Genomic DNA, 25,959 nt, shown 5'->3' with positions numbered 1-25,959 from the left:
GCCGAGGGCCGGGCCCGCTCCCCCGAGGCACGGCAGCGTCAGGGACGCCTCGGGCTCCAGCCAAGCGAGACGCGATCGCTCTGCAAGAGACGGGACTTGGCCCTGGGGCACCTAGATCATCTCGAGAAGTTGCCAGCTGGAATAAAGGCAGTGCCGGAAGGGAGCAGCTTTCATCTCCTTCAGGTCTTTGCTGAACAGCGCAGCTCAGCCCTGCCTCGGTTTCCCCTTCCCTCGTTCCCCAGACGGGCCCCAGGGCCGGAGACCTGCTGCCTGCCGAGTCTGGTAGCCTCAGGGGCTGCTTTAGTTTGGGACAGGCGCAGCCTAGCAGAGCTCCGGGTGCAGCCACAAGCACCGGGACACAGCAGCCAGGCTCCTGCCGCCAGGCTGGGGGACCAGGCTCTCCAGGGCCATTGACCCGGCTCTGCCTCAGCTAGAGCCTCTAGCRGAGCAGGGTGCTGAGCACCACCCCCCTAAACCAGCTAAAGCGTTTGCTGCTGAGTGTGAGCTGCAGCCAGCCCCAGACCTCACCACACCGCCTGCAGCAGGGCTGCAACCTCYGGCTTGTCTGCTCAGCCTTCTCAAAATCCCCCTAGTCTCCCCAGCTGCTTCAGGCCAGCACCTCCAGCAGAAGGACCAAATAAGCAAATAAATAAAAAAAAATAAAGTAAAATAAAATAAAAAGTACCCTAAGAGAGGAGAGTCTCCTCAGCAGCCCCATGCCCTGCTCTTATAAGGGCTGGGGAGCGGCCAGCCCCCTTCAAGCCACCTGGGGTGAGGGGCAGGAGCTCCCTATAAAAGATGATGGGAGTGATGGGCCTGGAAGGCTGATTAGGAGGTGGGGTTGTTTGTTTGTTTGTTGATAAGAATAGGGTTTTTTTTTTTTTTGCTATTATGGTTTGGGCTTTGCAAAAATTCCCTTCTGGGGAGGGATGTAGAAGATGCCCCTAAGTATGAGCAAAGGGGTGTTGGGGGGGAGGGAGGATGCTGCTTCTAGTGCTCTTTTGTTCGTGCTGAGAGCCCTGCTCTYGGGGGCGGGTGCTAGAGCCTGGCTGTTAAATAATAACGATGATAGTGGGCTGTGGGGGATAGGGATGCTCACCTGGAGGGGTTTTCCTACTAGTTCTTCTGCAGCAGGGTTGTCTGGGGCTTTTGCTGGGATGTGGTGGGACATGTTATGGGAGACCCTGAGCAGGTGGATATGGCAGACTAGGAAGAGGGGTGCTGGAGCCACCAAGCTGCACCCAGGTCCTGCTTACCTTAAATCCTCTGCCTTGCTTGTTGCAGCCACCGGCTGACCCTGAGCTCAGCTCCTCCCCAGAGCTCCCGGGTGACTCAGCAGATGAACATCTCTCCTCCTCCTCTTCCTCCTCCTCCTCARTACTTGCCCCAAGGCAACTGCTGAGCTGCAGCAGTTTCCACCTCTCCTCACCAGGATACAGCCCAGACCTGACCTCCTCTGCAGTGCAGGTTAGTGAAGAGCCTGGGAGAGGGTAGCTGGAAAAGATACGGTCCTCATGCCTGTATGATTTGATCTTCTCACAGGTGTGTTGGGAAGCTAGTGTAACCCTCCTGCTGCTAAGCTGCAGGGCAGGACCGGGCCTGGCAGGGTTACAGCAGGGCTTGGTCTCCCTAGGGAGACCTGGAGCTCCCAGCATCAGGAGACTTTCAGAGCTGAAACACAAACGTGCAGGGTGGCAATCCAGTGGGGTGCCCAGCGTCCCTGTGGATCTGAGCCAGCCTCTGCCATCAGCTAACAGRGTGCTGAGGGGTGCAGCACCACCCGTGCTGCCTCTTGCAGGATCTGGCCTAATGGTGAGCAAGTTCTAACTGCAACCTCTGTTTCCACACCTCCAGYGCGTCCCCCTGCGCAGGGAGTCTGTGCTGGTGTGCACAGCACACACATGAGATGAGAGGTCCAGAGACCTGCTTCGGGTGTCCGTTTGCTCTCCCTGCTTTTAGATCAGCAGTAAGGTGGCGGTGTGGGAGGTGTCACTGCTGTGCTCCCTGGTCCTGCTGTCATCTGGAAGCTGTTAAATGCTGACTCCTAGCATTTGGGAGTGATGACTTAAATATTTCATCTTCCAACTCAAATACAGTCTTCTRAAAACTGCAGTAAACATAGGACAAACTGGCAGGATTAACATGTTCAAAGAGACTGTGCTTTTATTTTCTTAGTTGTATAAAAAGCTGTCCAAATAAAGGAAGAAAGACGTCCTTCCCCAGGAGGCTCCATTTCCTGCATTTTGCTATAAAATTATATCTCTGTGGAAGACATTGTCTCATCTGCTCTCAGAGGTGTCTCATAAACCTGTGTAAACATTTCTTGCAAAAGCTGGACTTACAGCACTTATGGCAGCAGTCTGGCTTGACCTAATGGTTCACCTTAAACATCCTCTGGGCTGTCTTTTCTTTCTAGCTATTTGTGTGCAACTCCCTTCCAGTGCAACCTTCTCATGGGTCTTCTGTCTCTTCCTGTAGAGAGTTGTGATAGATGTGATGTCTGGGCTGGGCGGGGAATATATGGAGATGCTGGGCAGGAGGCTGGAGGGCTGTCAGGATGGCAGGGCTGAGGGTAATACAACAGCAGGTCATTGAGATCCCAGCCCAGCCACCTGCAGCTTCTGGGTCACCAGACCAGGACACAGGGCAGTGCAGAAGTCGTGGTGACTCTCAGAAATGGAGTGGAAGTCTCTCTCAAAAGGCACAGCAAGGCCCATCCAAAGCAGTGCACAGCCCCCAAGCTAAGGATCACAGCGGGGGGGAGTTGGGSAGGTTGAAAGGACTCCATAGGCAGTGACCCATGTGCCTATGCTGCCTGAAGGAGTCCCAAATTCTGGACACACTGTGGGGACACATGGTCCTTGGGGGGTGTTACTGAGGTAGTGGATGGGAAACTGGGTTACCGTCCTCTCCCCCTCCGTATGTGGCCTTGCACCGAGAGGGCTGCCCGTTGCTGCTGCCACCACAGTACGGCTTTGGACGGTGGCCTCTTGCTCCTTCCTGCATCCTGGGGACAAGCTGCGTTACTCGGGTTGTCACCTCCGGAGCCAGCCACTCTGGCAACTCTGCTTGTGTTTCGCTGAGGACTTCTGGGGTGCCCTGGAGCCAGGATGACCTGCTCAGCCCCTCTCCAGCACAGCTTCCCTGTCCCCGGCTCCATTTCTGGGCGTGCATGTAGCTTTTGTGGAGATCTTTCTGYCACCAGTGGAGGATGCGGGGGACCTAAAGTGGGTGTAAAGGTARCTCACACAGGTCTRYAGAGAAACTTCTTGTATGGGAAAGYCCAGTCATCTTGTGTGTGTGGTGGGGAGCTAGTGACTGTCCCTACAAGTTGTTCTGGTAAATCCTCTATAGGCCAGATCCACCTGACAGCAATGATTATTAGCGAGGCCTGATTGAGTCTGCTCAGCAAATGTCTAGACATAAACTCTTTTGAATGATGGAATAGCAACAGAAATCGATAGTAATCAGCACAGCAGTGGAGTGATTGCAGAGAAAGTTACGGCAGCGGGGCTGAGTGTGTGCAGAGCTGGGCCGGGGGGTGCAAAGCGAGGCATTAGCAGATGCGATTTCTAACCTCACTCCTGGGCCCCCATGGAGAATGCAGTGAGCTAAAGCAGCAATAAATCACCTTGTGCTGATGTCACTCTGGAAGTATTTGCCCGTATGGTTTTATTTAAAAACGGAAAGCTGGGAGGTGGATGTGTGTTGACTTTTCACCCTCCTAGGAGAGTTGAGGTGGACGAAGATGATCCTGGAGAAACCTGGGTGAACAGGGCCGGACTCTTTGCAATGGACTCCCCACTATCTGCAGACTCTTTGTAGTGGATAGTGAGACAGGGCACTTAAGCTTAAGCCAGGCAGGTTCCCAGGTTGGGAGCTGTTTTGGCTCTTGGTAGCCTGTACCTGAGGGTCTCGATGTTGCTTCCTGATGCCACTCTGTTGGGCAGGGAGGCAAGCTGCTCTAGCTCATGTCTGTCCCATCACTTCCCACCTTCTCCTTCAAGTCTACCTGTTAAGGTGTGTGTCTGCTCCCAAATCTGGCTCTGTAACGCTGTCTGCCTTGAAGCTGGAGAGCCTCTGTCTCTTCACCAAGTCAGGCAAGCAATGAATTGGGTGAACAAGTGTTCTGCCAGGGCACAGCAGAGGTGACAGCTCAGAGCCTGGGTGTCTCTGTGCTGATTGGGGTGAGCCCTTCCCATCCTGGGCTGCTGCTTGAGCAAAGAGATCCCGTGTAAACTGGCGGCAGGGGGTTCAGGAGGGCTTAATACGGAAAGTGCCAGAAGAAGAGCTGTTGGGAATGGAGTGGGTCGTGCTGGGGTGGAGGAAGCCTGACAGAGCCAGGCTGGTGGCGGTGATGGATGGAAGGTTTGTAGGTGCTGCTCTAGCAGCWGTCAGCTCGCTCCCCAGCAGCTGGGAAAGGTCAGCTGTGGTGGGGAGCCAGCAGAGTGCGAGCYGGACATGTGGTCCAGATGCAGGATCCCATGCCCTTCAGTTTTACCTGCCCAAAYGGCAAGGGTATGTGCAGCCATCCCAGTGGGCAGAGCCGGGGGACCTGCCACCCGCTGCTGCCTTCATGCAGAGCATCTCCCAGGTGCAGGGTGGTGGGGGCTAGTGATTATGCGAGTGTAGCGGGTGAGTGCCGAGCGCCACCAGGAAAGCCAAGGCACGGGGATAATGATTTTTCTGCTCTCGCTGCAACCTGCGGATAATGTATTCCTCAGCACGAACTGGGAGGCTCTGCTGGCTGCTCAAATGCCTGGTGCATGTTGCAGAGCTCGATGGTTTCCTAATTGCCCCAGCACGTGGGCAGAGCGCTGAGCAGGATGATAATGTGTACACACAGGGTCCAGGGGAACTGGCCCTAGGGTCGGCAGTAGCAGCTCTCTTCCTGGGGGAACCATCCCCGTTCACTTCCAGGTCTACACACGTTGGCGCTAGGGAGACCTCCTTGGCAGTGGGATTTGGTTGCCAGCCTGCAGAAGACGGTTTGTTTCCAGGCTTTCTGGACCAGCTGGCAGTGAGGCGCCCATCCCAGTACAGCAATCTGTTCCTGTCAGGGTACAAGGATTCACAGTCTTTCTTCATCAAACAAATGGGTTTCCACACAGTTTACGTTCCTGCTCGGTGTCTCCGGTTTAYCAGGGACTGTGCGCTGCCTTGGCTGCGCTAGCACTTTGGTACCAAGCAGCTGAGTAAGATGCAGCAATAAACAGGCGTGAGCTGCTCGCTGTGAGCACCAGCGGCTGCTCTGCGCTGGAGCTATTGCCAGGGAGAAAACCATCTCCAGCAGCACRTGCCGCAGGAGGCAGGGGAAACGGAGCTGCTGGTCTAGGCTGCATAGAAATGTGGGAGAAGGTCCTGCTTCAAGTGGGAGCCACCCTTTGGGTGCCATCTGCATCTTGCTCTCCATGATGAGGAGACCCTGCTGGGTGCCTGGCTGGCCAGCGTGCCCGTGAACCGTGCACACAGCCATGAGCATGGGTGGGGCAGAGCTGATGGGATGCGATACATCTAGCAGAGTGTGAGGATGAAGCAACTTGGTGCAACGCAGATCCCAGGGACAGGGGAGGAAGTTCACCAGGATCAAGGACACTCTAATTTTTTTTTTCTTTTTCTTTTCTTTTTTTTTTTTTTTTTTTTTTTGTCAAGCAGGATAAGGAAAGTAAAATCATGATGTCTAAGTGCCAAGTGCGTTTCAGGCACAAAGATTAACTGCAACTGTGGGAGTCTTAGTCAAAACAGATCAGCTGGATTGATTTTAGCACTAGCTGGGGTTTCAGGCTGGGGTTTTCTAATGCACGAAGCTGTAATTTCCAAAGTCCTCTTTTCCACGTGTTTTGGGTGCGGAGGGAGGAGAGACCTGCTAGGCTTGAACTGAACTGGGTAGCCGGTTCCTGTGGGCTTTCCTTTGCTCTGAAAGGCCACCTTCGTGGAGACACCAGCCCCAGCACTTACGCGCTGCCAAGGCAGCTGGACCGGCTTCTCCAGAACGTCTCGGGTCACCTCTAATGCRAGCCAGGAGCCTGCCTGCCAGCCCGGCTAAGCGGGGGATCTCCTTTAGGCTCCCGCGATTCGGCTCTGCGCAGGTAGCGGCCGGGAGGAGCGGAGCCGCCGCGGGCGCTGGGGACGGGAGGCGGGAAGGCGGACGCGCTCCCAGCGCGCCCCGTCCCGCCGGGCGATAAAAGCCTTTTCTGCGGGTAAAAAGCCGCGAGCCCACCGAGGCTGAAAAACAAACTTTTGCTGCCGGCAGGGCTCGCCGGAGGCCCCCCTTCCCGGGCGCCCCGGCGGGATGAATCGCGCCGCCGCGCCGGAGCAATTTGTCGGGCTTTGAGCGGCTGTCAGGAGAGCGAGCCGAGACGGGTCCGACGGCCTCCGCGAGGGGCCGGCGGCAGCGCGGCCGGGTCTCGGGTGGGAGGCGCGCTGGGGCGTAAGGCGGGAAGCCTTTCCGCCTGGAAATGTGAAAAATCCCCAAATCCGCCGTGTTTTTTTTTTTCCTGCGAGCCGATGGTCTGGCAGGGGGGAAGCGCGGGCTGGCGCCGTGCTCTGCACCGGAGCACGTGGAATGCAAAAGGCAGCAAACGGCTTTGGGATCCTTTCTGCATAGCGCTGATCCAATGAGTTTTGTTTGTTTGGGGTTTTTGTTCGTAAAATGTAATTTTTTATGGGGAGAGACAGAGGGGAGATGTGGAAGCAGAGCCTGCAGGTCAGTGGAGGGTCGCTCAGAGCAAAACGCAACAGCTGAAGCCTAAATCCCGCTTGGATGCTCCGCTGAGTAGCTTTGTCCGAAAGATTATTTTGTTGGTGTGAAAATGTATGGTCCTAGTGACATGTTTTAATGAAATAATGCAGAGGGGAGCTGAGGCTGTCAAATGCATTGCTTGATCAAAAAAACAAAAAGTCCTGTTGTCCTTCTCTCTGCACCTCCCCGTCACTGGATGGGTGCGGGGTGAAGTCTGGCATCTGAAAGGCTAGAAAACGGGCTGATGCAGAACGGCAATTCACGTTTTCTTAGATGAAATGGAGCAAAAAAAAAAAAAAAGAAAGAAAAGAAAAAAAACCCTTAGGCGGGGGCTCTCTCGACAGCTAGATCTGGAAGGCAGGTCCTCAGGAGGTTTTTCCAAATCATTTCTTCATTCACTTGTCTGAAAAGCACAAACTCCTCGCATGCTCCGAGGAAACGTCTCGTATTGACTTGCGGGAAGAAACAGCGTCTGCCGGCTCTAATTCCTGCAATTTAAGTAATCACGTCCCTTTAAGTGTCAAATGCCTGCCTTTATGAGAAAAGCAAATGGGGTTAAAAAGAGAAAATTGCTCCCTTTTAAAGAGGTGGGGGGGAAGGAAATTGCACTAGCGCCACTGACGAATACAGCAAGTGTAAAACTCTCCTAATGGAGCAGACAAAGGCAGCGCTGGGCTGTAAGCCCATTTAATTATATGACAGGTGAATTGGGAGTTTTCTGCATAAATGGAATGAAATGAATTCAGCAAATTTTAGCCCAAAGGGATTCCCGGACTGTGGCAGCAGGGCTCTCTGGGGAAATCGGCTTGAAGTCGTCCTCGAAAAATTCCACTTGTCTTCCCGTGCCGGTGGACGTGTTGCGGGGGGAGAGCGCCAACCCGCCCTCCCGGCTCCCTAAAACCTCCCTGTGATCTCTAATGAGCTCCCGCAGGGCCCCCTCGAGGAAACAACTTGGCCAAAAAAAAGGGGAGGAAAAGCAAGGGGGGGCGGAAAGGAAAACTCAAGCTCAGCCCCAAACCGAGGGAAAATCACCCSGGCTCTGCAAATGACATTTACAAGTCAGAAGAGCCGTGCTGTCTCCCCGCAGCAATCGCGGTGTTAATGGAGCAGAGGGGAAGGCAGACGTGTGCTCAGACTGGCAGGGATAAAATGATGAATAAAACAGTGTTTGCTTTTTTTAATTTATTTATATATATATGTGGGGGGGGTTGTGTTTTTTTGTTTTTTTTTTTTTGCTTTTCTTCTCTTCCCGGCGCTTCTGTTGGGGACCTATTGGGGTTTTTAACTGCTTGCTTGCTTAGTGCCTTTCTTGCTTGGTGCTTGTTGTTGAAGGGTGGCTTGAACCTGCTGCATAAAGACGTCGTAAAATACCCTCGTGAGACAACTGGGTTTGCTTAAAGAACTGCGACTGCCTCGGGCCACCAGCGAAACCGAAGTCCTCCAMCCATATGTCTGTTTATCTTCCTGCTCTGTTTTGATCTGCTGTTACCAGAGTCTAGAGCCTTTGTAGGATTGCTGGAGARAGAGAAAATACACTTTTGAGTTTATGGAAGTGAAAAGCAAGCGCGTGCTGGCTCTTTGGTTCCAGAAGGCTTGGATCTGGGCTGGGGGCTTTAGTCCCCATGGAGCATCCCTGGACCCGGACGAGCCTTTAGCCCCAGTGGGGCAGGCTCGGACCTAGAGCCCTGACCAACTAGAGCCACCAACTGCAGCGTCTAGTGCCTGTGCTTAGCTCAAACGCACTTAGAGGGGTGCACAGAGTGCCGGGCGCCGCCGGGAAGGTTTAGTTTGCGTCGCTTTGGAGGTGCAGAGATCGCCTTGGGGGAAGGTTATTGCGGCGCAGGGGAGCTGCGTGTCCCCTCCCGGGTGCTTTTCCTCTTGCCCGTCTGCAGCCGCTGCCCCGTGGGAGCCGGAGCGCAGCCCGGACGTGCCCCACTCGCGGTGCCGCGTCCTCCCTCCGCGGCACCGCGAGCGCCGGGGAGAGGGGAGCGCTCACCGGCGATGGGCGGAGAAGGTGTCCGCGGCCCCGTAGCTGGACCCGACGCAGAAAACGCCTCCCTGCTGCCGGCGCGGGCTCCGCTCTGCGCAAGCCCGTCTTCCAGCGGCACGGGGGGGTCATGTATCTGCTGCATAAAGATCATTGCGGTGTGAAAACACCTTTGCTTTGAACAGAGGCGCTGGGGAGCCGAGCGCGACTGCAATTACAGCCTTCAAACGTCAGCCTCCAAAGTTGCCTTTTTAAGGGCAGCAGCCTGGGGCTGGTGCTTCTCTCCGGTGGGTGGGAGCTGGGGTCAGAGGAAGAGTAGTGCTGATACTGTTTTAATCTTCCTCTTAGCTGTAATTGCTTCTGGTCGACTCCCCCGAGCTTGTTCCGGGAGACGCGTTTTCCCCGGCTAGATTGCTTTTCTTGTTTTGCTCGGTGGAGACAGGCCGGGGCCTGTGTCATGCCAGCTACGCATTAATAGAGCCTCAAATGCGATTTCACAGCCTCAAATCTGATTAGCGCCGAGGCTCCGGTTGCTTTTGGAGAGCGGGGCAGACAGGCTAGGAGCCGCTGGTGTTTGCAGCGGGGAAGCGACGAGGGCGAGCCAGCACGGACGTGGCGTGTCTGCTCCTCTTGGGGCCCCGGCCGGAGCCGGTCCGGCCGCCGGAGCCGCGTCCTGGCCGGCGCCGGAGCCGCCCAGCCGAAGCCTGGGCGTCGTGAGCGGAGCAGGATGCTGGCCCCGCTCGCCCGGTGGTGCCCGAGCACCCTCTGACCGAGGGTCCGGCCGTAGAGCTGCATTTTTTGCCCTCGCTGAGCGCTGTTTGCTCCATCCCCGTCGCATCTCTTGGAGCCTCTGGATTCGGGATAGGAAACTCACCCTCATGCAGCGTGTCGGGAGAAGGCTGATGTGGCCGAGGCGGCTGCGTTCGCTTGCTGATCGGCTGCCGAGTCCTTGCTGGGCTGCGCTGCTGCCTGTAAACCCATATTTCACCCTGTTTTGTTGCCTGATGATGTGTAAAAAGATCCCCCAGCACCAGTTCCCCCCTTGCTGCCCATTACAGAGCTGATGGGCCATTAACTGGCCACTCGGCCCCGGTCACCCCTGCTGTCGGGAGCCGCTGCGGGATCCCGGGGGCCTCCTCAGCGCTCCGCGGCAGAGCGGTCCCTCGCGACTGCCGGGATGCGGGCTTTAACGCGCCTCGTGCTACGCGACGGCCTCCTCGTGCCCGGCTCAGCCTGGCTGCCTCGGTTCGGACCCCCAGTTGCACAGCGTTAGTTTGACCCGTTACGGGCTGGGCTGAGCGCCCGCTCTGCGGCGGGTGCTGCCTCGCCGTCCCCGGCGGAGGGAGGGGAAGCGCCCGAGCATCGCGGCACTCCAGCCCGCTGCCTTCCCCGTTCGGCAGCGTAAGGAGGTTTGAAAGGAGCCTGGGGAGACATCACGTAGGAAAACTCACACCAGCCCCAGTCCATCTTCACTCATGGAGCCAACTATTATTTTATGGAGTCTCAGGAGGAGGATAAAGCTGACACGTTCCCAATAGCTGCTCATAAATTGCCAGGGGCAGGGAGGAGCTTTGGGTCGTAAGCGCTCCCAGCAGAGGCGAGCAGCCCTCGAGCTGTCCCCGTTCCCGCAGCACCTGCCCTGCGTGGGAACGTAGGTCCCGGCTTGAACAGGGGCAGGAGCCCAGTGCCACTGCAAGGGGGCCTGAGGCTTTGAGGATGCTTGGTTGGAATGGCCGGGAGGGTCCTAGTCCCGCTGCCTTAGCGGCCAGCAGGAGCCTGGCGGCTCCTCAAAGGAAGGAGCGATGCAGGAGGTGCAGGGGCAGCATCCTGAGCAGCGCTAGCAGGGCCCGGCGAGGCGGCGGGCGCTGCCCGTCCGCGGCCCCGCGCGCTCCTTGCTGACCTCGCGCCGTCCCACCCGCCGGGGCGCTGAAGTTGGAGGAGACGTCGCGGCTGAACCGATGGCCGGCGAGGCCGAGCCGGGGGCGGGAGCGCCCGTGATGGCGACGCCGCTCAAGCCCGCGTCGCGCTGATGGAGGTCAGCGCGCCGGCTTCTGGCCGGGGCTGAACTAAACGCTGGGCTCCCGAGGCTATTTATGCGGTGTCATCCTCGAGCCAGAAGCAATTTAATCTCGGCTGTGCGCGGAGGGGCTGGCTGGGCCTGGTGCTACTTTAGAGATGATAGAGTTGATAGAAAAACAAATTACGGCGACGGCAGCGCAGGCACCATTAATCAGCCTCCTCGCGACCGGCAGGTCTGCAGTGTGAATAATTAATGCTCAGCGTTCGGCGCGCGCTTTATGGGCTGCTTGGGGGTCAGGTGTGACGGCAGCTGCGCCCGAGCAGGACGGTGCCTGAGACACCGGAGCGACTGCGGAGCCGGCGATGCTCCCGGGGCACCTGCGGAGCTCTCTGAACATCCCCGAGGGGCCAGCGGGAGCTTAACCCCGCGTCGGCATCCCGGGGACCCGATCCGTGCTCCCGTGGAGCGGGTGCGAGGGTAGGACCGGCTCGGCGGACGGAGGGAAGCTGGTGAGGACGGGCCCTGTGTCACCATGTCCCTGGCCAAAGCCACCACCAGCTTGTGGTACCGCAGCCCCGTTGGCGGAGGCTCCTGGCCCGGCTTCCTGCCCAGGGTCCAGCCCCTGACACCAGCTTGGTTTCCGTAATCCTCTTTCCAAGACCCCGCAGGGACGTGGACTTTTTTCTTCCTCTGGCTCCACGAGCCACCAGTTGAAACCTCCTCCTCGAGAGCACGTGGTTTGGCAGGTGCGGGGTAGTTTTCCTTCGCACTAAGATATGGAAAAACAAGCGTGGGCTCTACCTGGAATTACAGGCACCCTCCTTTCTGGAGAAATATTGCAGTGGCTTTGAGCAGCAGCTGTATTTTTCTGTAGCTGATGTCAGTACTACTGAGAGCTTTGGGTACCAGCTCCTCGGAGCTGTTTGCTAAGCCTGGCGTTGCTCATGTCTGCTATTTTTGAAATGTTTTGTTCTCGTGTTGAGTTCTGCTTAGCTTAACTGCTCGTGAATTTTCTATTAAAACCCCTGCTAATTGTCGTGCTGCAGCTCCGCTGCCAGCAGTAAAACGCACGTGGTTTTTCAGGGGTGTTTAAATACGAGTGATGGCTGCAAAGATGTGCACTAAGAAAGCTCATGGGGGTGGGGGGGGTGATGTCAGGATTTCTGTTATGCAGTTGATGAAAGAAAATGGGGGAAAATGCCCAAAACCCCCACTGAAATTGAGCTATACATATGGGGTACTGATCCAGCATCACAGCTTGCTGCGCCCATAAGTTAAACAACTCTTGGTACTGGGCAGCTTCATCTTGCTAATTGGTTATAGCCAGCCCAGCCTGATCAATAAACTAAGCTGGGTCGGTGAGTCTCCCAAACCCTTCTAGAAAACAACCCTTAATGAAATTCATTTGTGTCCCTGGGTGCCTTCCCTGGCAAGCTGAATTAGCGTGGCTAAGAGGGGACGCGAGAAGCCTGGGGTTGTGTGCCTCTTCCCTCCTTCCTCCTCGCCAGGCCAGCTCATCTTGGCCTCGTCGCTGCAGGTGCTGAGGTTCTTCTGCTGCAGCCTCTGGTGGACCCCATCAGGGAGCTTTGCTGTCTCCTTTGTAATTAAGAACGAGGCCTGAAGGTTGTTTCTCGTCTCTCTGGCTGCGTTGGTCTAGCTGGCTGAGTTTCCCCTGGATTTGGCTTTTATTGAGCATCTGGGGCTCTCAAGAAAGCGCTTGTGCCGCATTTAACACAGGCAAAATAGGAAACCGTCATCCTCGTTTCGGAAGCTGCACCAGGGTAGATGCAACATGCCTCCCCCAGGCTTGTGGGTGCGCGAAGGCTTCCCCAATCCTGCTGCGACAGCCCTTCGCTGCGGGCACCAGTCCTTGTCCGGCATGAGGAGCCTGGCGCGTCCGGGGGCCGCTGGCACTGGGACGCAGAGCACAAGCATCCGGCCATGTGCTGCAGCAGGACGGCTGGCAACGTGCTCGGGTCTTCAGGAAATGTCCGTATCCTGCTGCAGGGACAGGCAGAGCCAAAGCCTGAGCAGATGCTTTCTTGGAAGGAGTCTGGGTTCCCCGGGGAGAGATCTTCTGCCCTGCTGCTCCATCCTGCAGCTTTCCCTGGGTGCAGGTGTTGTGATGCAAGGGGAAGGAATCACGCTTTTCTTTTTTGTGCTGATATATGTGCTCTCCCAACCTCTTCTTCCTTCCTTCCCAGAGATGCATTTAGGAAACGTCTTAGGAAGGTGTTGGGGAGCTGAGGTGTGGGGCAGTGAGGAGCACAGCAACCCAACCTCGCGTCCTGGAGGATTTCGTGAGCAAGAACGGAGAATAGCAGGGTGGGGAGGAAGGTGATCTCCACTCTGGAGATCAGCTCTGCTGCCCTCAGGGTGACCGTGAAGATGCCTTCTTGCTTGCAGACCTGTCATCTGGGGATGGGGGGGGAGGGGGGGAGGGGGGGACGAGCACGTGAGCGAGACACTGCAAGGTGAACCCACAAATTAACATTGCTAAGATAATAATTCGATAAGGGAGTGCAGAAGCCCACAGCAAAGAAGCCGAAGCTGAAATGAAGCCTGAGCTACGATGGCGTGCAGGAGCAGGAGGGAGATTGCCCCGTCCCAGGGTTGGAACAAATCTCCGTGCTGCACAGCAGACCTGGGCTAAAGCCACTGCCTTCTCTGTGCCTCAGTTTCCCCACCTGCAAAATGAGGCTTGAGTGCAATTTAGCATCTCTCTCTGTCTCTAGGAAGGACTGTGATGTATTCGCCTGGGCCTTAGCCTAGTGGTTAACATTTGTAGCTATCTGATTTTTTTTCTATCTGGAAAGGAAGAAATTCAGTTATTTTCATGTTTTCAGCCTTCTTTTCCCCCAAACCACTTAAATGCCTCACGCTCTTTCCCCCGCCGCTTTCTGCCTTCTCCTCAGCGGGGAGACCAGCAAGCAGCTCAGCGCGGTTGCCCTTTGCGTGATGTTTACCCCCGCGGCCGGGGCGGGCTGGGGGTGGCGATCCCCCCCCCCCCCCCCCCCCCCCGTGGCTGTCACCCGTAGCTGGGTGGCTCACCCTGCGCTCACCTCGCCGGCTGCCAGGCCGATCCCAGCGGCTCCGCTGAAGTGAGACGGCGCCGGAGGAGATGTGGAGAGGGCTTAGGATGAGCGAGCCCCTCATTAAAGAGTTTGGAGCCAAAGACACGTGTCGGAGGGGATTTGCACGCGAGGGTTTTGAAAAGCCCCCGGGGGGGGGTGCAGGAAGGGGGTAGTCGCTCGGCCGGTGAAGCTGCTTTAACCCCTTGCGGTGGGAAGGACGGACGCGCGGCTCTGAGCGGTTTGCGGTCTCTGCAGCGCGTACGGGGTTTTAACCCCTTCGGAGAGGCAGCTGGTTTATAAGAAGCTGCTGCCCGGCTTCAAAGGGCACGTGAGCGAAGGCGAAGTGCCTTGCAAGCCCTGGGCTCAGCGCCACGGCCGAAGGGTTGCTCAGGGCTCTGCTTGCTGCGTTTTGCAGCCCCTCGGCGGGCCGCCCGCGAGCTCTGGCCACCAGCACGCGACGGGCGCTGCAGGTTTGGCGAGCGTGGTGCTCAGCAGCCTCCCCGCTCCGCGCCCCAGGGACCTGCTCTCCCAGGTTCTGCCTGGTCTCCGAAGAGGAACCGTGGCTGCAGCCCGGCTGCCGGCCGGCCGTCGGAGCGGGAAGAGCGAGCGGCGCCGGGGAGCCGCGGGGCCCCGAGCAAGCACGCGCGCCGTGGGAGGGCTGGGACTTTGCTGGCCTTGGCTTGGGACAGGCGGGCACGTTGGGTTTGAGGAGCAAGCGCACCATCGCAAGTGCAACCGGCTGCAGGAGACGCGACCTGGGATTCCCGCGCGTGCACGGGGGCCGGCTGAGCCTCCGCCGGGCTCCTGCCAGCCGCGCCGGGGAGCCGCCGCCGTCCTCCTCCGGGTCAGTSTCTCCGCTTTCGGCACGGCGGGGAGGCTGAGGGCAAAGCCCCGCGCCGCCTCGACTCRCAAACGAAGGCGGCTTCGGTCGGGTTTTCGTTAGCGCCTCGGCTGGCCGCGGGGCCGGAGGGTGCCGGGGAGCGTCCCCGCTTCCAGGCGGAGCGCTCGGGGCGGCCGCGGCGGGCCGGCACGCGCCTGCGAGACGGGGTCGCGTGGGGCTGAGCTGAGACCGCCGCGTTCGTGCCGCTTGTGACCGAAGCCGCGCCGTAGGCGCCTCGGCGGCCGCTCGCCGCCTCTGGGCTGGAGCTCGTTGGCCAGGCTGCGCCCCGCTCGGGGACGGTCCCCCCGCTCCCGCGGAGGAAAAACAGCAGCTTGCGCCTCCGCTGTGTCTTATCACATCAGCTGGCGCGGATTAATGAGCGGGGGCGGCGGGAGCCGTCTCTCTCCTCCGCTTGCCCGGCGCTCGGCTGCGATCCCAATTCCTGCAGAGTGCCTTAAATTGCAAAAATTCCCGGTGTGACTGGGGTGGGGGGGGCGGGGGGGTCCGGGTGGAGCGGGAGGGACCGCGGCAGATCCGCTCTCCGCGGGACCTGACGTCTCTTCCGCTCGCTCCCGGCAGGTCGCGGAGTCCCCCGCCGGGGAGGAGGAGGAGGAGGTGGCCCGGGCGCCGGAGGCCGGCCGGCGGCACGTGGCCCGCGCGGGGAAGGAGGTCGTCGCCGTCACTCTGCACGGTGCCAGCAACCTGCCGGCGCCGCGGGCGGGCACGGCGCCGCGGCCGTACGTCCTCGTGTGAGTACCTGCTCGCGGAGGGGCYGGCCGGGCGGGAGCGGAGCCCGCGGGGCCAGCAGAGGCCTCTGCGGCGGCAAGGGGCGAGGGCAGCGTGGCCGTCACGAGATCCCAGGTCTCTGCCCGCGCTGCGCTTTGAGGTCCAGCCTTCGTGCTGGCATGGCTGAAACCTTGCCATCGCGCCAGATGCCCATCCAGCTTGGAGGAAGGCACCTGCCCTCCGCCTCCTCACAGCCCGAGGGAGGGCGATCGGAGCGTGCTGAGCCGGGAGAGGACCTCGGTGTGGACAGAGGAGCCGGGACTCCTCGCCGGTGCGATGAGAGGCATCGGACAACCCCGGGGAACCCAGAGGATGGGGCGCTTTGCATTACGGAGGCACTGGGAAGAAAGTATTGGTAATATTGAAAGTATAAAATGATGTCAAAGAATCCGCAGGGTAAYGCTGCCTGGGTCTGGAGATGATCTCGTAATAAATAAAAGAGCGTTTTGATAAATAAAACAGGATGCCGGGGTAAGGAGAAGTTGGCTCCTCGTGCATTATGCATGTGCCAGGGGACTCAATTAGCTGGCCGTGCTTTGGTCTGCRCTAAGAGGGAGGACGCTCTCTGCTAGCGCTGGTGCCTAGGTGGGATCCCAGAGCCCTRCCAGGGGGCAGAGCAAATTCGGTGCCGCCTGGCAGGGACAGGGCGGGGGGTGGAGGGGCACGGAGCTGCCTCGGCTGCCTCTGTGCAGCTAGTTTTGCCGCTTGCAGGGCGATGGGCTTTCATCAGCCATCACCRACTGGTGTCTACAGGCCATCAGGAGCCAGCTGGCATGTGGGTCGGGGAGCTTGGTGGTCCCCCCACCCACAGCCCAAGTGTCTGCATTGGCTCTCGTGGGAGAGAGGATGCCTTCCTTTATGGGGCCAGGGTATGTGTGGRGTTGCTGGTGGTCTGAGCCCATCAGGCAAAGGCTTGTCCCTTTGCACCTTGGAGAGGAGGTCTGTCCTCCCCTTGCYGAGGTCCCCGTTTTACTCCAGCCTGGCACTGGTGGCTCCCTGGCAGGRTTGGACGCTCCTCCAGAGATGTGGGAATGACCAGGTGAGCTTCTGCAGTGGGCTGGTGGGACCTGTGCCAGGCTGGAGGAGCCCATGCACCACATGTCCATCCACGCAGGCTGGAGGAGCTGCTCCGCTGCCCGTTTCCAGCACGGTCCTGCCAATGGCCCCTGTTGCCCATGGAGGAGGTAGCTGAGCTCATGTCCCTCTGATGCCCCTTCAGCACTTTTCCACCTGCCAAAGTGCGAACCAAGGACCTGCTCTCGCCCCAACAGCCCAYGTAACTCCACCACAGGAGTTGTCTCTATTTCCATAAAGCAATTATACCCGGCTAATCTCAGGAGATTTAAACATCAATATCCTAAACGATAGCACGAGGGTGGCGTGTGATCGTTGCGTCTCTCTCTGCATCCTGATGCCGCTCCATCAGCGCGTTGCCACGGGAACGGGAGACCGCGGGCAGGAGCATGGCGAGGAGGGGACGGGGCCTGCCAGCCCTGCTGGCGTTAAGGATGCAGGACACATGAGGGGCCTTTTAGTAACCATAGTGAGAGCGTCAAGGCAGAAGGGAATCGGTTATTGTTTTACRGGGCGCTGGCTTTTTAAGGAGAATTGCATGTTGCAGTTCAAAGGTGGGTTTCTGAGCAGGGAACATGATGGCTCTGAAGAGGAGGTTGGTGGATGTGCTGGTGGGGACTTGGTGTCAGACTTTCCCAGCGAAGCAGCCCAGGACCACCCCAGCCACTGGCCAGGAGAGCTGAATCAGCTTGAACATAAGATGGATGGGTAGCACGAGCCTTCAGGAGTAGCTGTTGCTGATCTGCAGATGGGCCAAATGCTGGTCCTCTGTGCTACCTGTCCACCGTCCCGTGCTCCTTGCAGAAAGAAGCATCGTGGCCCCTCAACAGGCCTTCATGGCTGCTGGCCTGAGGTCACTGCTGACCTTGGTCTCCACCATATAGCTGGCAGTGGCCTCTGCTTTGGTGGGGCAGTTGTGCATGGGCATTTGTGCCCAAGGACATTGGAATATTTTCAAAATCCATCATGACAGAGGTGTAAAAGCACCCGTGTCCCTCGGGGAAACCTCCGCAGGGTCTCCTGTGCAGCAGGGAGGTTTCTTTGCTGCAAGCYGATTTAGAAACACAGCTGAGCCATGCTGTGCTACCAAGCACCCCGCTTGCAGAGTGCCTTCAAAGTGCCATCATTTTGGGTGGCTRTGACCAAGCATTAGACTATTTCTCCCTCCCCACCCTCAAAAATAAACTCATCCTCAYAGCCTCTTACAGAGCCTGGTCCAGGAGGCCTGGCAGTGGCTCAGCTGCGAGGGGAAAGCTGCCCCCGAGTCTGCTCCTCTTTTGCTGAATACTGTGGAAGTCTCCCCGGATTCCTGCCTGTAAGAGCACCCGTKGGTTTGCTGATCTGCATCAGCTTCCCGCTGTGCTGGGCTCTACTCCATCCGTGCAGCGAAGGGCCGAGCGTGCAGCTCTTTTCACTCCCTAGCACGCACGTGTGCGAGATGAATTGCTGCTGGTGTGATGCAGGAGTGACCTTGGCACGCCGGAGCCAGGTGTGTTTGCAATTAAYGGCACAATGCAGCCCGCTTCGGAAGGCGCCTCTCCATTAAGGAAGGAGGCGCGCGTGGGGTGAAAGTGCCTCTCGCTTCTTGGTTCCGGCACTTCAGCGCAGAGAGAAAAGAAACTCAAGGTCTCTGCTGAATGCACCATTGTGCTTCCAGCTGGAGGACGGTGCTTGAGGGACTCTGCAGTCCTACGGCCCCGCGGGTTGGCCGAGGCAGCAGCRTGGTTTGTGGTGTGTTGCAGCCGGGATGCTCTGCCCTGGGGGAGGGAGCCAAGGGATTATGGTGTTCCTGCAAGCTTTGAGTCCCAGGAGAGCTGCAGTGTGGTGGTGGTGGTGGGGAGGCGGTGGGAGATGTTTTTTCACTTTGAATCAGAAATCGGCCTTATGCCTGTGCCATGAGAAGGGCCAGCAGTGTATCTAGTCGCCTGAACTACATGAGGGCCTGCAGGGCTCAGCGCCCGCTAGTAGGCCGGTGTAAGGGAGGTCAGTGTTGCCCGCGCCGTGCAGACCGCCTCGCCGAGGCAGGCTGGCCAGCCCCAGGTTTYGGTTCTGGAAACCACGGCACGTCGCGTCTGATTTTTCTGCTTGGYGGACGATGCGGCTGAACCGCTGCGTTGCCTCTGCTGGAATGTTATCCCTCAGCGAAACCCTCTCCCCGCTTAGAGATAATACCTTAGAGCGCTGAATAAATATTTACGGGAACTGGGACCTGGGCCCCGCGCACCTCGCCGAGTACTTGCGAGCAGAGGATGCTTTCAAGCCCTTTGTTGCCTACCCCGGGTGCCTTGCTCAGCAGGGTKTTGGAGCGATGCTGTCACGTGCGTACCCGAGCACTGTAGCTTAGATACTGTGTATAATAACTACCTGAGGGCGTCTGTCTTTAGCTTTCATCGCCAACCTGCAACGTAGGGTGGCTGGTTAATCCCGCTGCATGGCAGAGCTAAGTGATTTCCCTGGAAGGAGACAGGGAGAGCTGTGGCGAGGATGTGAACGTTGCTCTGCCCGTGTCCTGGCTAACACCACTAGCAGCACTTTTTTTCCAACTGCATTTCTTCATGCTGGTGGTAGAGCCAACACCACTCTTACCCACAGCCAGCAAGACCCTTATACTGTTGTTTGAATGCAACAGGGTTTGTGGACCGCTGCCATTTCCCACCCAGGCTCTCTGCATTGCTCATACTTTGGGTAGATGTTTCATCTGAGGAGCATCTCTCTGGTGTGTCCCAACCATGCCCTACCTACAGCGCACCTTCCTATGGTCATGACTCTATAYAGCAAGGTACCTTTTGCTTGCAGATGGCTCTTCACAGAAGCGCTGCTCCCTGGAAAAGCTGGAGGTGGAGAAGAGATCTCCTGCCMTGCTAGAGCAATTTTGGTGCAGCAGAAGCTGGCTGGTCCAACCTATGAAGTAGGGAGGGCACATCAAAACATCTCTGCTCTTCTCCTTTCCTGCCTGCTCCCAGCCCATTGATTTGATTTTGAAGCACATCTCCATGTGCTGTACTGTTTCCCCTCGCCACTTCACAGCTCCTTTTGAACACTCTCTCATCCTTAGGCAAGTCTATAATGAAGGGGGCCCCAAGCAGACTGTTCTTCCCATCCTCCTCCCACCCCCCAGCCAAGGTCTGGCTTCATTCGGACTCTGAGCACGTTGTTCCTGGAGCAATCCCCCACAGAGCTCATTACTGGCGAGCTGATTTTCCCCCAGAATGGTGCAAGCACATTGCTAATTCCTACCTGCCAGACCCAGCCAATGTGGTTTTATCTCCTGTGGACCACTGCAGCAGGTGGGCTTTGCAGAGAGCATCTGGTTCACTAGGGAAGGGTGTTCTTGAGGGTACTTGGGAAAAAGTAGAGGAGCACAGCAGGGCATGATGTCCCCCGTGACAAGAGGGCAGCTGCGGCCTGGACGAGCCTGGCCTTGTGCAGCAGGCGGGAGAGAAGTGCTCCTTCATCCATTATTGATGTGCTGGCCAAATGCACTCTGCAGTGGTGGAGAAGGAGAGGAGTGAGAGGAAAGGCCAGGATTAGGCAGGCAATGTGGCCACATGCCTCATCCTGCAGGCAGAAGCAACTATGCTGGATAGGAGGAAAGGAGGAGCTGGGCCACAGCAGCCTTGCCCTTGGCATGGTGGGAGGGAGCCATGAACTCCGTTAAACTGATCTCTGCAACAGCGAGGGGGGATGGAGGAGAGCGATCGAATAGCTTGGAAGAAGCGTGGTCATTAAACTTTCATCAGCCGATAGCTTTGAGGAAGGTGTGTGGAAATGGTGATGGGTTGCAAGGGAGAAATGGAAGGGGATCGACGCAGAGCCACAGCTGGGGGCTGTTTGGGGATGTCTCAAGGACAGGCCCTGGTCTGTCTCATAGGAGTAACCATCCCCCCATCTGGCTCATACCACTAGGAAGAGTTGGCTCAGTCCCAACACTGCTGTGCACTACCTGGAGCTCCAGCTAGAGCTGGAAAGACTCTCATTGTCTGCTTTCCACCAGAGCAGGAGGCTCTGGCTTCCAGCTTTGAGAGCGCGGCCTGCCCGTGTGCCGTGGCTGCTCTGGTGGTGTGCAGTGCTGCAAGCAGGTGCTCATTCTTACTATTTCTTAGGCTCTTGAAGCAAAACTGGTGCAAGATGCAAAAGAGGAGAAGGGAAGCAGAGTTTGTGATGGATTTTCTTCTATAGATCACGGGGTATTTCCGCACTTCCAAAACTGCTTTTTGTCCAGGTGGCAAATAGGGAGTTAGTTTATATCTTGTGAATTGGCTTCTGTTTCCAAATTAGAGCAGAGCTCCTATCTGGGTTTCTCCAATGGTTGGTGCTGTTCTCATTGTAACTTCCTGGGGGTCAGAAAGCATCTGCGCTCTGCTCTTGTGGTGCTCCAGTAACCTTTCTAAGAGCTATATTGGCTGTGCTCCAGTAAATGCTTTCCTAGAGGAGCCAGCTTTGGACACTTTATCATCCTTATGTCCAGAGTAACTGGTTTGCAGAGTTGATGCATCTGCTGTGTTTGCCTGATGCCACACCACCTTCTCCCATCACCTTGAGACTGGGGATGGAGAAGGCTTGAGGGCACCATGTGTCACCAGGCAGTGGGACTAAATCGTGGTCTCAACAGCTTCCAAGATGCATAAAGTGTCTTGCAAAGAGGCAGAGACCCCAGAAGGATTGTCCAGCCTCCGAACTCATGCCTGCCAATGTCCAAAGGAGCATGCTTTGAGAGTGCAGGGCTTGGAAGTACTGGTCTGAAGCAGACTGAAGAGATCAGAAGGAGCRTATCAGCTGTGGCCAGAGCTGACCTGCCCAAGCTGGGCATATTTCTTGCGTGGGTCCATTCAAGCTTCTTGAATGACACTATTTACATCTGTGAGTCATATGGSCTGGACTGACCTCCCTTTTCAGAAAGGTGCCCAGTAGAAGACTCTCGGACTTTTCTGTGCTTTTTTAGAGGGGTGTTAGCCTAGCTTCCTGCCTCAGTTTCCCSACTAGCTGATGCTGCCTAGAAGACAGGACTAAGGCCTGCACATGCTAGTTGTGTTGCCACTGTCTGAACCTCTGGAGATGGGTTGGTGCAGCACCAGCTGCTCTTTTTCATCTCTCATGAGTAACTGATGGTCCTGCACATGTGTGATTTAAATGAGTCAGAGGAATGGCCTAAGCCAGTCCTGACGGTGAGGACCCCGCGCGGTGTCTGCAAAAGAGCGCCCTGTGGCACGTCAGACATAAGCAGCACAAATGAATAATTACACGGGGCTGCAACCACTAACTCTATAGTAATTATTGCTCAGGCTTGTTATGTGCCCGAGTTTAACGATGGCGGTCGTTAACATTCAATCTTCTCTCTGCTTTCCCAGCAGCCTCCTTCTTGTCTCTTCATCAATACCGCCAGCTAATTAGCCTCCGGAGTATGAGCTAGCCTTTAGGATGAAAGGGGCCRCGTAGGAAGCAAACCCCGTCAGCCAGGGGCTCAGGGGCTTGGCAGGATTAGGTGGAGGAGGAAGGATGAGCGGGATGCCAGTTCGGAGAGGGGGTGAGAAGAGGCATGAGGCAGGACCTGGGCACGGGGCTGGCATGGGACCAGCTCCCCATCCCTGCAGGGAAGATGTGGAACCTGGGGTGCGTCCCCAAAGCCCGGTCTCAGGGTTTGGAGCCTGGGGCTGTCGGTGCTTGCTACCATTTGTCCCAAAGTCGCAGAAGGAAAGGAAAATCTGTGCTCTCGCAGTGTCTCTGAACTGTTCAGGAAAGCATATGCTTCTCAGAGGAAATATTCAATTAATAGAAAATCAATTTACATCCACTGCTGCTGCCCCAAAAGCTTCCTGAGAAATTCCAGAGGGCCATGGCTGGCATATTCTCTGCTTATTTCCGTGCCTGTTTTTCCAATTACAAAATCACCAGAAATCTGGAGGTGATCTAGAAATGAGAATGATTAGCCTTTTCTGGTATAGCTGCCTGTAGCAAAAGCAGAATTTTTCTCATTCAGTGTCTTTTGCTGTGGCTCAACCTTACAGGAGAGCAGCTGTGTGCCCATGTCTGATCCAACACCAGGCCAGGTCTGTGCTGGGGAGCCATCCTGTTGCACACAAGCCCCGAGCGAGCAGTTGTGGGATGGCAGCCAGAAGCTGCTGTCTCTATGCTTGCTTGAATTTCTCCTTCTGGCTTCTCACTTGAGTGTTTTCCAGCTATTCTGTATGGAGGGAGCAGGTATCCAGCTGAGCACGCGCTGACTCGGTACACTGATGAGCTCTCAAAATCCGAGCAGAGCCTGGGCTGTTGCTGCCTGCTGTGCCCACGGTCGAACGGAGGCTTTGCGAGGTGCTCGCCTCTCGCAAAGGCAGCTTAGGTGCCTGGGCTGGCTGTTCACATCTCTCGCGGTTTGCAAGTGTGCAAAATAGCTCACGGTGATGACGGGGGAACGTAGGTCCTAGGCCAGCATCCATCTGCTTTGACAGAGGGGCTGCAGTCCTGGCAGTAGTGACTTCCCATAGACTTGGATGTCAGTCCATGTCCTCACGAGGGGAAGGCAGAGGTTAAGACAGCAGGGAGCGTGCACGGCACCAGGGAGGGAACAGCCGCCTGGGCAGCGCTCAGGCCTGGCAGACGCCTGCAGGTCCGTGTGAAACGACATTTCTCTTCTGTTCATCAAATAACCTCTTTGGCCTTCTTTTTTCTCCTAGTAAGACCATCAGAGATGAGGAGCAGCAGCAGAAGGGGCAGGTGACCCATGCATCCTCGGAGCCCACCTACTCACCTACATGGGAGGAGGAGGTGACAGTGGAAATCRATGCTGAAGATGCCAGCTGGGAAGGTGAGACCTGTGGAGACCGTCGAGGGAGGAAGACAGAGGGGTGGGAGGAGTGGGGCTCATCTCCTCAGAGGTTCGTTTTGGTGTGACATGAGTATTGGGGACTCCATGCTCCAGATGACCCTGGGCAGCACCCAARTATTGGGCAACTTCAGCAGGGACAAGTGTGCTCCAAGCCCCACGCAGCTTGCTGCATGTCAGAGAACGAGCAGGAGAAATGTCCACCTTAGATSTAGAGCTGCAGGATTAGGGAGATGGTGGTGCTGAGCTCTGCATGTCCTCRGAAGCATCCTGCAGGAGATGGCATGAAAGGGGATGCTGGATCCGGAGGGACTAGTGACATATGATGAGCTTTGGTCTTGAAGGCCTGGTAGCCAGTGGCTTTGCCCCACAGCAGCTCTGCCACCCCAGACCTTTCTCTGCTGCGGTCCTGACCTAGGCACCTCTTCTCCTCCGCATATTTTWCCGCTCAGAGCTGAGCTGCTGTTTTCCCTGCTGCAGCGATGGTTGGAGCCCGTGTCTCGCTGCCGCTCCTCCCCGCGCGGGGCTGCTAAGTCTGTGACCGTAATAACATTCGCGGCATTAGAGGCTGGGATTCGATTATAAGCAGACGCTTGCAAAATGAACTGTGGGAGCCAATCTTAAYGTCGGGCCTAATCCCATTAGGCCCTGGCCCAAATGAAATCGAGGAGCTTTTGATGTACTTGGCTGTACCTGCCTCGCGCTGCACCGGGAGAGAGGGCGAGGGCGGCAACGGGACCCCAYGGGACCGGCAGCCTCTGAGCGCCGGCACCTCCCGAGCGCCGTGACGTGCGGATCTGGCTCTTTGCGCGCGGGTTTAACCCTCTTTTCGCCCCTCTGCGGTGCGGCGTCACAGCCTCCCTGCGCAAGGAAAGCAAGCTGGGGCAGCGCTCCGGTCACGACCCGTTCAAGGAGGCTTCACAGCCCGAGGAGAGCCGCTCGCAGGCTCCCCGCCGGCCGCGGCCTCCGCTCTCCCCTAGGCTCTTCCCACGGCGTTCGCTCCGCAGCAGGATCCCGGCCTCGACGCTGCCCCGCGGCGCCATTTCGGCCGCCGTGCCGGTGGCGATCCCCCCACGTTGGGGCCGGAGCGGGAGGCGCAAGGAGAGGGACGAGGAGACGGCGGGGACAGAAGGGTCCTCCCGGTTTTTGCCTCTCATCGCAGAGGTGCTTTAGCCGGTGGAGAGCGGGAAAGCGAGGGGGAGAGCGGGACGCGCCTGACGCGGTGCTCGCCTGCGGGCGCACGCCGAGTTCGGGGCCGCGCTGCCGGATCTCCCGCGGGCTCGAGCGCGCGCCGGGGCGTCTCGCTGCGTCGGCCAAGCAGGAGTTAAGTCTCCCGTCTCTCCCGTCAGTCATTAAGCTGGGGGAAGGGGAGACAAGGACTTGACGGCTGCGAGGAGGGCGGCAGCGCCTTCCATCAGCTCCCCTTCCCACAAAAGGCYGGGGCTGGCGCTTGTCAAGYGCGGGGCTGAGCCGGGCCCGAAACYGGAGTCGCTAAATTGCCCGTTTGCATTAAAGCAAGGGAAGAAACAGAGACGCGAAGAGGCCGGGCACGTGTGCCGTGCYGGCGCGGGGGGCCCGCGCGGCCGCGGGTCACGTCCTCCGCGTCGAGCGGCGCCCGGCWCAGACGGGCTGGGCGTTTTGCGGGAAGCCTGGAAGGAGGCGGGGAGGCGGATTAGACGGGTCCGTGGCAAACCCTAGCTGCTTAGATAGACACGCGAGCTACGCGCGTGCCGGTTGCTCAGGGGCTTCGCCCTCAGCCCCGCGGAGGCAGCGGGGAGCTGAACTCGAGCGCTCCTCGAGACGCGCGCGCGTGCCTGCGCACACGTGTGCATATAAASCCGTCACGGGCCGAGCAGCGGGCGCTCGAGCCGCTGACGGCCGCTCTCCCCCTCCAGCGCTGGCCCTCACCGTGGCAGACGGAGGCACCAAAGAGGCGCTGGCGACCTACAGGCTCCCGGTGCGGCACCTCCGGCCCTTCCACCGCTACCACTGCCGCCTGGCGCTGGTAGGTACCGCGCAGGCCCCGGGCGGCGCCGGCTCCCCCTCGGCCTGGGCGTCCCGGCGTCGCCCCCCGGGCTTCGAGGCGCGACTTCTCCGGCGACCTCGGGAGCGCGGGCGGGAGCCGAGAGCTGCCGGGCTCGCTGCGTGCTCGCTGAAACGCAGCTCCCTCRCGCCGGCTGGCGGAAAGGGGTTTCCTCCTCCCTCCCCGCGCTGCACAGAGATTGGGGAGGGGGGCGATTAAATATTTAAATGCAGGAGGATTTATTATATTGATCTTTCTGGGAAGGCTCCGGGGGACAGTGAGCTTTAATTATCGGTTGCTGCTTTATTGCTGGTTACGGCAGCGCCGGGCCGCGGCAGAGCAACGCCGCCTGGTTATGGGCCGGGCGGCCGGTGCTTCGCAGCCCGACCTCCCTCCTCCTCCTCCTCCTCGTCCTCTGGCAGCCGAGGAAGAGGGACCCGGTGGGGACGAGCCTGTACGTCACGCTGGTCCGCAAAGGCAGCGCCATCCCCCGCTGCGCAGGCATGGGCTACGCGGGCTTGGAGGTGAGGGCGGCGGCGGCGGCGGCGGCGGC

The 25,959-nt window shown here is 58.0% G+C and overlaps 1 protein-coding gene across 1 annotated transcript in view; it reads left to right on the top strand.

Annotated features, from left to right (window-relative positions):
- The window catches only part of CCDC33 (coiled-coil domain containing 33), a 44,484-nt gene that overhangs the window by 762 nt on the left and 17,763 nt on the right, over positions 1 to 25,959 (top strand). The window contains exons 3-8 of the mRNA XM_085304023.1: positions 1,285 to 1,467; positions 15,283 to 15,450; positions 23,087 to 23,104; positions 23,260 to 23,365; positions 25,279 to 25,388; positions 25,829 to 25,930. Of these exons, the coding sequence (XP_085160149.1) occupies positions 1,285 to 1,467; positions 15,283 to 15,450; positions 23,087 to 23,104; positions 23,260 to 23,365; positions 25,279 to 25,388; positions 25,829 to 25,930 (687 nt within the window). The remainder of the gene's footprint in view (positions 1 to 1,284; positions 1,468 to 15,282; positions 15,451 to 23,086; positions 23,105 to 23,259; positions 23,366 to 25,278; positions 25,389 to 25,828; positions 25,931 to 25,959) is intronic.

Source organism: Rhea americana, unplaced genomic scaffold (genome assembly GCF_003343005.1).
Source record: "Rhea americana isolate MKP2758 unplaced genomic scaffold, rheAme1 scaffold_201, whole genome shotgun sequence".
Taxonomy (NCBI): Eukaryota; Metazoa; Chordata; class Aves; order Rheiformes; family Rheidae; genus Rhea; species Rhea americana.
This window is presented reverse-complemented; position numbering and strand designations above follow the sequence as displayed.